This window comes from Tenrec ecaudatus, chromosome 3, assembly GCF_050624435.1.
Source record: "Tenrec ecaudatus isolate mTenEca1 chromosome 3, mTenEca1.hap1, whole genome shotgun sequence".
Taxonomy (NCBI): domain Eukaryota; kingdom Metazoa; phylum Chordata; class Mammalia; order Afrosoricida; family Tenrecidae; genus Tenrec; species Tenrec ecaudatus.
The window spans coordinates 147,353,688-147,368,654 of NC_134532.1; the positions used below are offsets into that span (position 1 = coordinate 147,353,688).

General features: G+C 48.9%; 1 protein-coding gene and 1 non-coding gene across 2 annotated transcripts; one reads left to right on the forward strand and one right to left on the reverse strand.

Moving 5' to 3' along the window:
- The first annotated feature begins 1,308 nt into the window (after nt 1-1,308).
- On the forward strand, nt 1,309-3,642 carry SOWAHB (sosondowah ankyrin repeat domain family member B). Its single transcript, XM_075544920.1, has one exon. It carries the CDS (start codon nt 1,309-1,311, stop codon nt 3,640-3,642), a length of 2,334 nt encoding a protein of 777 aa, XP_075401035.1.
- Nucleotides 3,643-14,214: 10,572 nt separating this feature from the next.
- LOC142444008 (U6 spliceosomal RNA) lies at nt 14,215-14,316 on the reverse strand. The gene has a single exon (XR_012783703.1). It is a non-coding gene; the product is annotated as a U6 spliceosomal RNA (small nuclear RNA).
- Between the last annotated feature and the right edge of the window lie 651 nt (nt 14,317-14,967).

Genomic DNA, 14,967 nt, shown 5'->3' on the forward strand with positions numbered 1-14,967 from the left:
TCACTGGGCTGTTGTGCCCAGGCTAGGTAGGTGACTTGGATGCACCAGCTGTTCTGTGGAGAGACAGATCTGCATTGGTCAAGACTGGCACCATGCTCAGCATTACATGCCCAGAGAAAAGACGTCTGCTTTCACCACATACGCAAACCCACACAGAGTGGACAAGCCCCTTACATACGTACATTTTGACATCGATCCTCGTCAGAGAGAATGTCCGGGTGGTTCTGGCTCACAGCCATGACACAGCAGAAGGCAGCGCGGTTGTTTTGGAGTGTGAGCTCGTTGCTGTAGCCACTGTATCAGTCCATCACCTTGAAAGCCGCCGTCTTTTGTCACTGCCCCCAAGCATCATGTCCTTTCCCAAGGCCCAGACTCTCCTGATCATGTGAAATGTTGGGCACGAAATGCCTTAGCTGCTGAGGCAACCAACAACCGACTAGAGAAGGCTCCCGCCACCGGGGTGTGAGACTAAAGAAAGGCCACACTCTGGTTGAGGTGGCAGCGGTCCAGGCTTAGCGTGAACTTAGGCTCCGGAACCGGTGGCCTAGGAGCCGCCGCTGGCGATGCATACCTGCTCTATCCACAGACTTCATTCAGATGCAGAGTGAGTTGCTCCAACCCCACCAACGCCCCGGGGATCCGAACCGCCTCCCGGCCGCCGCCTCGGTCAGTCCGGAACGCTTGCGGCTTCAGAGAGGGCAGGAACGGACCTGCCATTGTTTCGTTTCCTTGGTGGCGGAGACCCAAAGGAGCGGCCTGTCGCCTACCTGCCTTCCACTTTCCGGGCGGGAGCTGCGGCGCCCGCTTCCTCCGACCTCACCCAAGGGCGCTCGCTCTCTCCGGCTCGCCCCGGCCTGACGCATCTGGGATGGGTGGCAGCGGGCGGGGGGTGGGGGACCTCCGGGGGCGGAGGGACGGCAGGAGGCGGGCCGGGCCCTTCCCCGCGAGCCCGAGAGGAGGCGTGACCCGGGCGCAGGTGAAACCAACTCCGACCTATCCCGGAACTTTCGCTGCAGAGGCTGGCTGCCCAGGTCCTTGACGCGCCAAGGCGGCCTGGGAATCGCGCTCTCCCGCCGGAACAGTGCGGGGGACTGAGCTGGGGGTCGGGGTAGGGGCTGCCCCTCCGGGGACCCGCCGCCCGCCTGTCGGGCTCGGGGACTGCGGGCAGCGCCGGGCTCCGCGGCTGATGGAGGCGGGTGGCGCCACCCGGGGCGCAGGTGACATACGCCGGGCCGGGGTTTCTGCTGGCTGGGAAGAGCGCCCAGAGGGCGAGCCGCAGGCCCCCCGGGGCCACGGGACCAGGCAGCGATGGCCCAGGAGCTGAGCCAGGAGGCACTCCTGGACTTTCTGTGCCAGGCCGGGGGCCGGGTGACCAACGCCGCTCTGCTGAGCCACTTCAAGAGCTTCCTGCGAGACCCCGCCGCGCCCCCCAGCCAGCACCAGCGCCGCCGCGAGCTCTTCAAGGGCTACGTGAACTCGGTCGCCGCAGTGCGCCAGGACCCCGACGGGACCAAGTACGTGGTGCTCAAGAGGAGGTACAGGGACCTTTTAGGGGAGGAGGGGCTGCAGCGACCTGGCGCCCCGCCCGCGGCCGCCGCGGCCAGCTCCCCGCGAGGCGCGCGCCGGGCGGAGCCGCAGGCCCGGCCGCGGCGGCGTGACCAGGAGCCAGAGGAGGAGCCGGCAGGTGCCGCGGCCCGCGCCGCGGACGCAGGTTGCAATGGACTCCCGGCCAGCGGCGCCCGGGAGGCGGCCCCCGAAGGTGGCGGGCGCGGGGACAGCGCCGGCCCGATCCCGCCCGCGCCAGGGGCCGGTGACCAGGCCGGGGTGCCCTGTGCGGGGGCCGAGGCGCGGGGCCAGTGCTGCTGGGAATGCCAGCAGAGCTGCCCGAGGGGGCTCCCGAATGACCTGCCCCTGGGCACCTTCGAAGATCCCGCCAGCACCGGGGAGCAGCCGGTGCCCGCTCTGGCTGCTCCCGGCGACCACCAGGCTCCGGAGCCGCAGCTGGAAGGCGTGCCCGCGGGGACCCCCGAGCCCGCTCCCGCAGCTTGCCCCTCGCTGCCCGCCACCGTCGAGGCTGCAGGAAGCCAGGTTGACCTGCCAACCCTCCCGCCTCGCCCTTCGCCCCCCGGAGACCCTCCGGACACCCTCCACTATCTGACCCTGCAGCAGCAACAGCGGCGGGAGCAGCGCACTCAGGAGTGGGTGACCAGGTACCCCCAGATCCAGACCCGGGACGAGGGTCCCACCAGGATCTGGACGGTGGTGCCAGACGATTTTCTTCAACTGCCCTTGGAGCCGAGCTTTTTGGTGGCAGAGACTGACTTAGCGCCGCCGCTGCCTTCTCTCTTTCCTGGGGTTCATGAAGAGCCCCCCGAATCCTGGGCTGGCAACCTCCCAGTCTTCCGCAGCATCCGCTGCCAGTTGTCTCTCCAAGATCTGGATGACTTTGTGGATCAGGAGAGCCACGGCAGTGAGGAGAGCAGCAGCGGGCCCAAAGAGTCCCCGGGGGGCTCCGAAGATGGCCTGCAGGCTGCCCCGCGCACCCCAGATGGGGGAAAGATAAGGAGTCCAGTTGGAGGCATTTCTGTGTCCCCAGAGAAGGGCAGCCCCAGCAAGAGTCCTCCGGGCGGCAGGACCAGCGGACAGGGCCACCCCACTCAGCAAGTCCCAGCAGCGCCTAATGGCCTGGCAAACCACCCTCAGGAAGCTTTGCCCTGGCCAGCCCCCAAGTTACGGCGGTCCCTCAGGAGGACCTCTCGCACAGGGAGAGCCAAATTGTCCTCCTCCGATGAAGAGCTGCTTGAAGAAGACTTTCTGAAAAGGAGTCGCCGGCCACCTCGCTCTAGCTTCAGGAGACCCTCCAGGGCAGGGGCCATGCCCAGCCCAAGGGTCGATGCCGCCCTCGCTCCCAAAGCTTCAGACCGGAAGGCTCTTGTTCTGGCTCAGGGTGGGCCACACAGCTCTTGGGCCCCCTCTCAGGAGGGGCCTGCAGCCTTGAGCATACCCAGAGCTGAGCACAAGTCATCCCAGGTGCCCCTGGATGCCAGGGAGCACGAGTGGATTGTGACACTGGCCACCGGCTCCTGGGTTCAGGCGCTGCCCTTGTTCGGGGAGGACCCCCAGCTGGCTCTGCACAGAGATTTCTTGACAGGATACACTGCCTTGCACTGGCTGGCCAAGCACGGTAACCTCGGGGCCCTTCAGGACTTGGTCTCAGGAGCAAAGAAGGCGGGGATTGCTCTTGATGTCAATGCGAAGTCTGGTTGCGGGTACACCCCGCTGCACCTTGCAGCCATCCACGGCCACCAGGGGGTCATCAAACTGCTGGTGCAAAGGTTGTCTTCTCGGGTGAATATCCGGGACAGCAGCGGGAAGAAGCCCTGGCAGTATCTGACCAGTAATACCTCTGGGGAAATATGGCAGCTCCTGGGAGCCCCTCGGGGCAAGCCCATTTTCCCTGTCTACCCTTTAGTCCAAAGTTCTTCCCCCACCCGGAAAGCCAAGAACAAGGAAGTGTCTAGAAGTGTCACTCGCAAGACATCCTTGGCTGCGCTGCTCAAGAGTCAGCACAACAAATGGAAGTTAGTCAGCCAGTATGAGAAATTCTCCATTCCCAGGGAACTAGAAGAGTATAGCGACTGAGGTGGGCACCCCTCTGCAACAGGCACCCCCTCCCCCAATCCTGGAGCAACTCAGGAAGAGCATTCTGGGTGAATAGAGCAATTGCTGAAGAGCAGGAAGGAGACAATAGTTTGGGTGAGCTGGCCCAAGGGTTTATTTACCTCCCTGGATTTTGTGTGAGTCCATCCAGGAATTCAAGGGTCATCCAAGCTGGAAGGCTCAAGTCCTGGGGTGAATGGGACCTAGGTGAGGGGTAGAATCAGCTCCCCCAATCCCAGCTTCCTTTCCTATCCCTGCCACCACTGATCTGGGCACAGTAAGCCAGGGTGGGTCCTGAAGCAGCAGTCCCAGGCCTTGGCTCCAAAAGGGAACAGAGAGACTTCGGGGAATCGATGGAGTCAAAATCCTCTGGCTCGTAGATATCTTTCTGACTTTTGATCACTTACAGAATAAATCTTGGCTGAGAGTGGGAAGCACCAGGTTTGACATCAGATGGCTCCTCTTTTTGATGCTCACATCAGTCAAACAGGAATTCTGACAGGAGAGTGGGATAGAATTGAAAAGATTCCTTAGCTCTTTTGCTGAGTCTTTCTTTGGGGGCCACCCATGCTGGCTGGTGAAGAATTTAAAATGATGAGAGCCTATTTTGGGTCTCTTTTCCACTTAGCTCTGGTGGCATAGTAGTAACTCCTTGGGCTGCTAAACACAAGGTCAGCATTTCAAATCCACAAGCCATTCCCTGGGAGAAAGAAGAGGCTTTCTACTCCCATAAAGAGTTAGTCTCAGAAACCCACAGGGGCAATTCTACCCTGTCCTATAGGGATCAACCCAATGACAATGAATTGGGTTGTTTTGTTTTCCACTGGTCAGAGGACCCATGCTGGTTAAAAACATGAAACAATTATAGTGCCTATTTTGGGTTTCACTGATGGAGAAGCTATTGGGTAAAACCGACTTACAGACTTGCCCCTGTGTCCTAGAGAAATGGCTAGTAATTTAGTCTTGCTTTTTCTGTATCAACCCCAGGTGGGAGTTACCAAACTTAAGAGGGGGGAAAGGCTTATTTGCATAATGACTATAACTATTATTAATAGTTCAAAAACTCCCTGCGTAGCGAGCAATGGGATTTTGAGCGGCGAGCCTTAATGCTCATAAAAAAAGATTTATTTACTCTGGGGAGGCAGTAAGGGTTAAGAGGAGAATGGCTTCTCCATCATTACTTTCCTAAGCTGCTAAATACAATTTAATTTGCACTAAACTTGTTGCCAATTAAGATTAAATATTAGCCTTGAAGTACTGTACCTCTAATGGGAAGTGCTCCTTTTAATTGCGCATGTCGGGAGACCAGTCATCATCTGTCAGCGAAAGCAGGGAATGTCCTATAAAACTGCAGTCGAACCTGAGAATTGTCAGAATGCAGGTCTCGAGGGCGGGCGATGCGATAGGCATTTGTTTTATGGGACTATGCTCCTGGCCTCTGGCAAGGATGGGTGCTGCAGTTAAGAAGTATTTGTGTGTCCCTTCTGGTTCTTCTCTCCCGTTCACATATCAGTGGATCTTTATCATTGATCTTGCACATGTACTGATTGCCGTAAACATTCTTCCTGAAATGGTCTCTCAGTGTCAAGTATTGCTGTGTCTTTGTATTTGGCTTTATAGTTTTGCTGAAATAAATAGATTTATTCTACCAGACAACAAAAAGTAGACATGATTGAATGTAAGGGCTGTTCTCTCCCTGCCCCCCCCCAAAAAAAGACCTATTAAAGGGACATCACTTGGGCAAATCAAGGAAAATAAAAAGAAAGAATAGCAGACAGTGGAGCATCCTTAAGAAAAAGGAAGTTAAGAGACTAAGCATTTAATCCTACAAAGACTAGCAAATAGGTGTTGGTTTTTTTTTTCCAGCAAAAAAGAATACAACAGAAGTCAACTCATTTGAAAAGCCAAAGAGTTTTTAAAACCATATTGTTACCATCACACTAATTTACTCCTCAAGTATCCTGGGCTCAGTGCTGAGGGCTTGCCAAAGGAAAGACCGTGGTCTCAGCCATCTTGAAACTGAACAGAATCTAACACTGTTTGTTGTTGATTTATACTCAGTCTTGCTTCCAGGGTAGCTTTTAAACTCACATTACAGTTGATATTATTTATAGAAATAAGGCAGAGAGAGGGGACAGATGATAGTACGATTGAAGACAAACAACTGCAATGTGAAACACAAAACAAAAATCAAAAACAAAACTGCAAGGCAAGACCACGTTTTCAGTGCCCAACCTACAAAAATAAGTGTCCTGGAGGATTGTGAAGGAGAGATTCCTTTGGGCTGGAGAAATAAGGGGGTTTGGAATCCCAGAGTGATGCTAGCTTTAAAAAAAAACACAAAAACCTCCAAACCAGCTTTGTCAGTTCTACCGCATTCTTGACTCTGGCTTCAGTGTGTCATTTACAAAGCACTGGGGCAGGTGGACTGCTCACTGGTTAGCACACAGGCCTGGGTGTGCATGTTGGGTCTCATGTGGAGTCACCATGTCTCTCTGGACTTTGAGCAGATGTCATACTGTTGGCTCTGGACCAATCTTACATAGTCAATGTCAAGCAGGGGTGTGTGTGACCGGCAACTCCCTTCTCGCTCATGTGTTAAAATGTCCAGGCTCACAGGGCAGCCAGGCCATCCTGCCAGGCAAGGCCCGTCCTGTACCCTACACTGAAGCCACCTCAGACTCATTGTGGGTGCTGAGAGCCCTGCCCTCCCAGTTTTGGCCTTGGTGCTGAATGCCTTCTGTTTAGAATCCCTTTTACCTGCTTTCTCTCTTTGTTGTTGAAGATGAACTTGGTTGTCGCTAAAGACTCCAAGTCCAATTCCATGTTACTTTTCCTCTTTCTTTTTAGGCCACTCAAACAACAAAGAATTCTGAAGGGATTTGATTTTTTTTCTTTTTGGCTTTTAAAGAAAAAAAATATATATATATACTCATATATTATACAGCCCAATTCAAGAAATGAAATCAACAACAATATCCTGTTAAACCCTCTAATTTTTGCTCCTCCCTCCCCCCCCCTCTATCTGTCCCCGCCCCTCCCTGGCCTCCTGTATGGGTGTTCTTTTTTTCTTCTTTTAAAATTTTTTATTAAAAGATCATTTTATTGGGGGCTTTTACAACTCTTATCACAATCCATCCATCCATCCATTGTGTCAAGCACATTTGTTGCCATCATCATTCTCAAAGCATTTTCTTTCTATTTGAGCCCTTGGTATCAGCTCCTCATTTCCCCCCTCCCTCCCGCCCCCGTACCTGCGTTCTTAATGAACTCTCTTAACAGCCGTGGTCTATGAATGGAGATTTACAGAACTGAACCCCCCCCAAGCGAGAATGAACAGAGGCCTCGATAGAATTCTCACAATACTGTGCTCATACCACACGTTGCCCAAGAGCTGTTTGTTACATTATTTGCACGGTTGACAATTTCCTTGCACATTGAGAGATTTAAGCATGCGTATTTTATTGAAATTGAGCCAATATTATTGAGCATCTATTATGTGATAAAGAAGACATTATTCCTTGCCATCAACTGAGTGGTAGTAACTTTTTATTTCTCTCTCAAGAACGCAGAGGGAGGGGAGTGTGAGGGGTGGGTCACTGGAAAGAAACCATTCCGGCACAGCGAGGCAAGCGGAGAGAAGTACGTATGTGTCAGGAGTGCGGGATACGAAGAAGGGGCTAGTTATGGAACGTGCTCTACGTGCCTGGGTCTGTGTTTGGTTGGAAATACATTAAGTAAGATATACATGCTTTAAAAAATAGTTTATTAAGTTTCACTGACATACAATTCACATAACATACATTCATCAGCGTTGTCAATCATCACCACCTTCAATTCCAGGACATTTCTTCTTCCTTGGACTCATTGTTAGCTCTCCATTTCCCACCAGCCTCCCCTGCCATGTCCTTTGGGATCGATTAATCCAGTCTCTATAGGGTTACCTTTACTAGGTTTCATATACACAAAAACTTCAAAAGCAGAATGCAAACAAATGGTCCAACAATGACAGAATAAAACAGAAAAGCATTCATTGAAGACACATCAGAAAATATTAAAAATTGGAACGATTAGACATCAGGTGGAGGGCGGTCAGTGCCAAGCCATTGCGTGTTGACTTAACCACAGGTGCAGTACAGACCCTACAGTGTGATCTGTCTGCTCAAAAGGCAGTCACCATCTCTGATCCTCAGTCAGAGGATTCACCAGAAGATTAATCACATGTGGGACCCTGCCAAGGACGTTTGGTTTTCACTGCCATCCACAGCCTTCTGCAAAGTGGGTGTTCACAAGGTAAGCTCCAATACCCTTTTCCCCTTCCTGGTTAGATTTTATTATTCACAATTCACATGTGGGTTTTTACTGACATCTAGCCTAGATAGTTGCTTGTTTTAAGACAAGACTTTAAGACTCCAGACAGGATTCTGAAAGCCAGGCACCATCTGCTTTCTTCACTACACTTTGCGGTAGCACTTAGTTCTTCAGTGGTTACTTCATGTGGGTAGGTGTTGAGCAGGGCCATATCATAAGCGCTAATTTTTTTAAGATTAGGATGAAAATTATGTATGAGCTCAACGTCCATTCATATATCTATTTTATATATATTATATATATGTATATCTCCCTGGTTCACTTTAAAAACATAATCATTATTTTGTTCAAGCAAAAAATCTAAACCAAATTCACTGCCATCAAGTCAATGCTAACTCATTGCCACCCTACAGAACAGGGTAGAACTGTCCTTGTAAGTTTCTGAGACCATAACTCTTAATGAAAGTAGAAAGCCCCATCTTTCCTTCTTGAAGTGACTGGTGGTTTTGAACTACTGACCTTGCAGTTTGCAACCCAGTGTGTAACCACAGCACCACCAGGGCTCCATTTTGTTGAAGGACATTAAAAATTATCCCCATGATGTATACTATAGTTCAATTGATAATACCAGTAATTTAGCTACTAGTAGAGAATCTAAAACACTGTTAAGAAAAAGAAAATATACTTGTATAGGAGAGTGTTTTTAGACCCAAATACATGTTTTGTTGATTTATACAGATTAACAACTTAGATGACTGGACACAATTTACACAAAAAATGAGGTTGGAGATAGGGCATTGACAAAGACATGACTGGGCTAAACATGTCATTGAAAAGGAAAAGAGTATGGAAATAGCACATGGGTGGTAGTTTTGAGTTGTCACTTATTGGACACTTTCAAGGCAAAAATTCTGAACCAAAGTCCAATGACCTTGGGAAGGTAATCATCTACTTCTCACCCGAAGGCATGTGAATATTTGTTTTCTGCAACAAGTGTCTTTAAGATAAACTCCAGTTCACTTAGTGAGAGTTACAAATTAGATCCATCTAGTGTGGCTTATAAGGGATGTTGTGTACCTCAAAGGATAGAGTCTAAAGTCCTGGTTGTCTATAATACACAGCTTGGTTCACCGGGGGTGAATAAAAACTAGGTCACAAGTGCCTAGTTACTCAAGTCCTCCCTCAACACAAGAACACTTTGTTCTAATAACCTGACATTCTGTGATGCTCACCTTCCCTACATGATTGCTGAAGACAAAATGGGTGCATAAGCTAATGTGCTAAAGAAAGCTGATGGTGCCCAGCTATTACAAGATGTAGCACCTGGGGTCTTAAAGACTTGAAGTTAAATAAGCCGCCATCTAGCTGGGAAGCAACAAAGCCCACATGGCAGAAGCACACGAACCTGTGTGATCATGAAGTGTTGACGGGATCATGTATCAGGTATCAGAAGACCCAAAACAACCAACCATTTCCATTCGAATGAGGTGAGTTGGAATGGAGACCCAAAGTCCATCTGTAGACAATTGGATAGCCCCTCACAGAAGGGTCACAAGGAAGGGAGAAGCCAGCCAGGGTGCAGTATAGCACCGACAAAACACACAACCTTCCTCTAGTCCTTTAATGCTTTCCCCCTCATGTCCCATTACCATGATCCCTGTTCTAGCTTACAAATCCGTCTAGACCAGAGCATGTACACTGGTACAGATAAGAGCTCTCGACCCACTGAATCCAGGACAAATAAACCTCTCAGGATCAATAATGAGAGTGGCGATATATGAGGGAAAGGGGAAAGTGGGGGGAGAAGGGGGAGGAAGGAGGAACCAATCTCAATGATAGTACACTCCCTGCCTCCCAGGGGGATGAATAACAGAAAAGCAGGTGAAGAGAGATAGCAGTTGGTGTAAAATATGAAAATACTGTATAAATTATCAAGGGTTCATGAAGGTAGGAGGGTGGGCATGCGAGGGGAAAAAAGAGGAGCTGATAACAAAGGCTCAAGTAGAAAGAAAATGTTTTAGAAATGATGATGCCACATATGTCCAAATGTACTCGATACAATAGATGTATGGATTGTTATAAGAGCTGTGAGAGCCCCCAGTACATAATTTATTAAAATCATTAAAAAAAATTAAGTGCCCAGTTAAAAACTGATACTGAGTTTACTCTCTCATTGGCGATCTGCATACTTAATGTTGTGCTTTCATTCCAATGGCAGGCTGTCCCACAGACTGAAGCATAGTGGCCTTCTCTGAGATGGACATGCCCTCCACCCCGCCACTTCCTGACGTGGATTTTCTGTAAGGTTTATTAATCATGCTTGTAAGAATGTGCGTTACTTTGGGGTGACCATAGAATAATGTTATAGGGCAGAATCTGATAGGTCTTTTCCTCTCTCTGCTTCACGGGGAAACTTACCCAGTTGAGGTGAGGTCTCACTTGTTGAAGTGTTTTTTCAGCTGTATAAAGAAGGGGGTGGTAGTGGTCAGTGGCACCCCTTGTCTGTCAGTCTGTCATATGGCAGCTACAGGAATGACACTGCAGTCATTGTCGACAAGGACATTTCAAGAGGTATCGTGAAACCCAACGCTGTCTCTGACAGGGTTATGTCTATCTACCTCCAAGGAAATCCAATCAACCGCCATCTTTGTGAGCGTTGTCTGTGAGTTCTGGGTGGCCGTGGCAAGGAAGTGTCGAATCCAATGGAGAAGTCGAGTGTTCAAGACAGATAAGGACAGATGGGAGATGGAGGTATGTCTGGCTTCATTTCAGGACCATAGGGAAGCCAAAGAAGGCCACCGCTCTACAAACTTCCTCTCAAACCACAGTGGAAAGTTAACAAGTCAATAAAATTAACTTTGAATGGTGCTTTTAAAATAAAAAGTTAACAAGCAAAAGCAATTGCTCTGGAATCCATTCTGAAAAACCTAAGATTTATGATGAATTGATTGCATACTTGGGCGGGGCCATGGTTAACACACGGCAAGCCTGGAGATTCAGGTCACCCAGGGGTGCCTTGGTATAAAGACCAGCTGATCGACTTCTGAAAGGAGGCCAGCTGTCGAGAACTCTGTGCAGCACCGTTCTACGTGGGCACCCATGGCTGCCAGGAGTCAGAACAACCCCGTGGCAACTGGATGGCTGACTGTGCGCCAGGAATTTTTGGAGAATTTTGTATTTATTTGTTTGTTCCTCTAAAAGACCTCATTTTATATTAGTATTATTGTTAGTTATTATTCCCATCTTACAAATGAGGACACGGAGAAGTTAAAAGACAAACCATAAGTGGAATCAAGGCCCATGACTCATGAGCTTAAGTGCTCCTGTTTATTACATATTTGAATATTGATTGCGCATTGATTTGTTTTGAGTTCAACTTTCCTCAGCAAACAGAAGGACACGCACCAGCCCTCGTCTGCTACACAGCTTGTACAGAGACTGAATTTATCCTAGATGCAGGGCCACTATGAACCCAGATGGTCATCCCAGTAATGAGATGACCTCTGACCAAGAATGTTTTAGGGCTGAAAGGCAATGGAGTGACTCTTCTGGATCTTACCTAACATAGCCCTTGCATAGAAATCGACCTCCCACAAAACAAAAATTATCCTTCTTCAGGGTAGACACCAAGTGTTATTGAACGTATCCAGCTAAATGTGTAAAATTCCTAATATTTCAGATGTGACACTCGTGCACTACCATAGTGTGAAAATGATATGGGGGCAGGGAACAAATCAAGATTATCAGCCCCAGGCTGATCCTCACAAGGTGAAGCTACCTGACATCAGCATTTGTGAACCAGAAGGAGACAGCCATTGGCCCACAGCAACATTTCTCGGCCGCGGCCAGCTCCCCCGTCCTCAGCCTCCCAGCCATGCGATCCCTTGGTCTTTGCTTTGGGAGCCTGGCAGCTGGCCCACTGCTCCGACTCACAGTTGTACCCCTGTCCCTCCATCCAGTCTCAAGGTCTCTCCTTGCCTCCGCCTCTTCTCTCAGCCTGGCTCCTTTGCTCTGTTGCATAGCATCCACGCCCCAGACTCTGGTGCCTCTGACTTTGTTTTCCGCCACTTCAGTCGGGGACTTTCCATTGTTCTGAGATTTTTCTCCGTGCTCTTGCTTCTAAGATGGTTCATCGTTATAGCCAGAGGGGTGGGAACTGAAACTAACCAATCCCCTCTATTAGTGTTACACCGGACTTATTTGCATAGTCCCCCCTGCCCCTCAATCATTTAGTGGAAGTTACAAAGGACTGGATCCAAGCAAAAAGCAAAATCAACTGCCATCAAGCGAATTCTGAATCATAGTGACCCAATGGCACGTGAGTGGAACTGCCTCAGTGGGTTTCTGAGACTGTAACTCTTTATGGGAGTAGAAAGCCTAGTCTTTTCACCGGCGGAGCAGATGGTGGTTTTGAACAGCTGACCTTGCAGTTAGCAGCCCAATGAGTAATCATTACAGGACCAGGACTTCTGAGATATGGACATGAGAGCCATATTAAGAATTTTCACTCTCCCAGAGGAACAAATTGGTTTTCCATTCAAAAATCTATAGTTCACTTTTAAATTCCACCCATCTTGAAAAATCAACAACAAAAACAACAAAACCTGAACTAACTGCCACAGTCAATTTTGACGGATAGCTACTCCACAGAACAGTGTAGAACTGTCCCTGTGAGTTTCTGGGTCTGTGACTATGGGAGTAGAAAGCCCAGTCTTTCTCCTAAGGAGCAGCTTGTGGTTTTGAATCGCTGACCTTGTAGTTAGCAGTTCAGCACGAAACCATTATGCTATGGTGAAGACAAAGATATTCTCCAGTTTATTAAAAAGCTATTTATCAGACAAAACGTTACTGATAAAACCAAATATTTCCCCTAAATTTCTAGCCAACTGTCTCTATTTTGTAACAAACATTAGCTATTATGTCATTAAACAGAATTGTGTCTATTTGAAGGCAGATAAACTAACACAGTGGCATTAGCAGCTCTAGTGTGGCCCAGACTGAAACTTGGGCAAGCTCAGAGGGTGAGGCTTAGAAGGAGGAGCATTTGTAGAGTCTCCATTACGCAGGCAATCTGGAAAATTTCAAGTCAACGATGCAGCAAGCCGAGTCAAAATTCCACTCACCTGGTCAATGTGAAATCTTGCTGGACTGGATTAAACATGACTGACCTATTGAAGTATTCCACCTCTTTGGTATAGTAATACTCCTCTTGAGAAAATGAGGTTCCTGCTTCTGTAAAGATTGAGTGTCCATGGAAACCCTAAGGAGGAGTTTGACTCTGCTCTAAAGGGTCACTATGAGTTGGAATCAACTCAGTGGCAATGGGTTTGGGGCTTAAGTCTCCTGTGGACTCCAGTTCTTCTTTGAGAAGAGTGAACTCTGTTAAATCAGGCAACCGTTAACAGCCTTTATTAATAGTGTTTCTGTATCATCACTCGCCCGAAACTCCAAATTGTTCATGTTATAGGCCTTGAAAGACATTTGATGTGATAGAGACAAGTGTGCACATAAATCTATGCAATTGCCTTTTTCATGAACCCCAGTCCTCTGGTGTCACGAGAGGAAGTGCTTCGGGGACATGAACTCAGGGGATCAAGTGACTTGCCACATCCCAGGGAGGGGCTCATTGCCCTGGACTGTCCCACCAAGGCAGAATTTAGGACAAGGATGTCATTCTGTGATCTGGGAGCTGGGCGCCGAGCTAGACCTGTTTTATGGAAAGCTGGCGGGCTTTACAAGATTTGCTAACTCATGAAGAGCGTCTGGATGGGAGTCTTTGGAGTTTCTGATGAAAACTAACTTTAAAAACTGAGTACATAGTTGTTCATTAACTTGATACCAAACTCACTGCCATCAAGTCAGTTCTGACTCACATCGACCCGCTAGGACAGGGTAGAGCGGTCCCTGTGAGTTTCAAAACTGCGACTCTTCTCTTTACAGGAGTAGACGGCTCATCTTTGTCCTGGGGAGCTGGTGGTTTTGAGGGTTGAACTTGAGATTGGCAAACCAGCAAGTGACTGCGACACCACGGGGCTTCTCATTCACTTTATAGCAATTGTTTTATCCAAGCTGAGGGCCCTGGGACAATCACATTGGTTTTTCTTGCATTTTCAAAACAATGTCATTTATTTTGTGTGGGTTCTCTGGTTGCTGTTGAGAATAGACACAGCAAAAATATAGACCACTTCAACAGTTTCTGCACACACAGCTCATTGACATGAATCATCTTCTTTGAATTGTACCATTAACTTCAGCCCCCTTTTTGCGTGTCATCCTTGCGCAGGGGCCATGCTAATCTTCTCTGTATCATTCCAATTTTAGTATATGTGCCGCCGAAGCAAGCACAACTTCAGCCCCCTTTTTGAGCTGGTCCTCCTCCATCATTTTCCCGTGAGTCATAGTGACTCCATAGGACAGCCTACAACTGCCCTGTGGGTTTCCAAGAATGGAAATCTTAACAGGTATTGAAAGTGTCGTCCCTCTCCCGTGGAGTAGCTGGTGGGGTCCAGCTGGTGACCATGTGTTAGCACCCCAGTGTCCCCGGAGATCCGACCCCCTGAAGTTTCTATTTAATATGCGATTCCCTTAAACAGTAACCACACTGCTCACTAGTCGATTTCAACTCGTAGCGACCCTACACAGGGCTTCTGAGGCTGTGAAGGCTTTACAGGAGCAGTAGCCCCATCTTTTCAGGGGGATGACCCATGAAACAGTGACTCCAAAGGTCCAAACAAAGGTGCCACCCTCCCACCCCCCACCTGAGGTTGGAGAGAAGCCACCTCAATTCCTTTTTTTTTTTCCCCCATGAGGAGGAGTTAGCTATTAAAAGAGCGTAATGCTCAAGGCAGAGACTTTTTACTACTTAAGCTAAAATTATTGTTTGGTTTTAAAGACTTCAGGGCATATTTTTGCTTTAAGATAGTATTTCAGGGCAGTCATTTTGGGGTTCATCCAGCTTCCAGGGCTCCAGAAAGTTTGGAGTTCAGGAGAATTGGA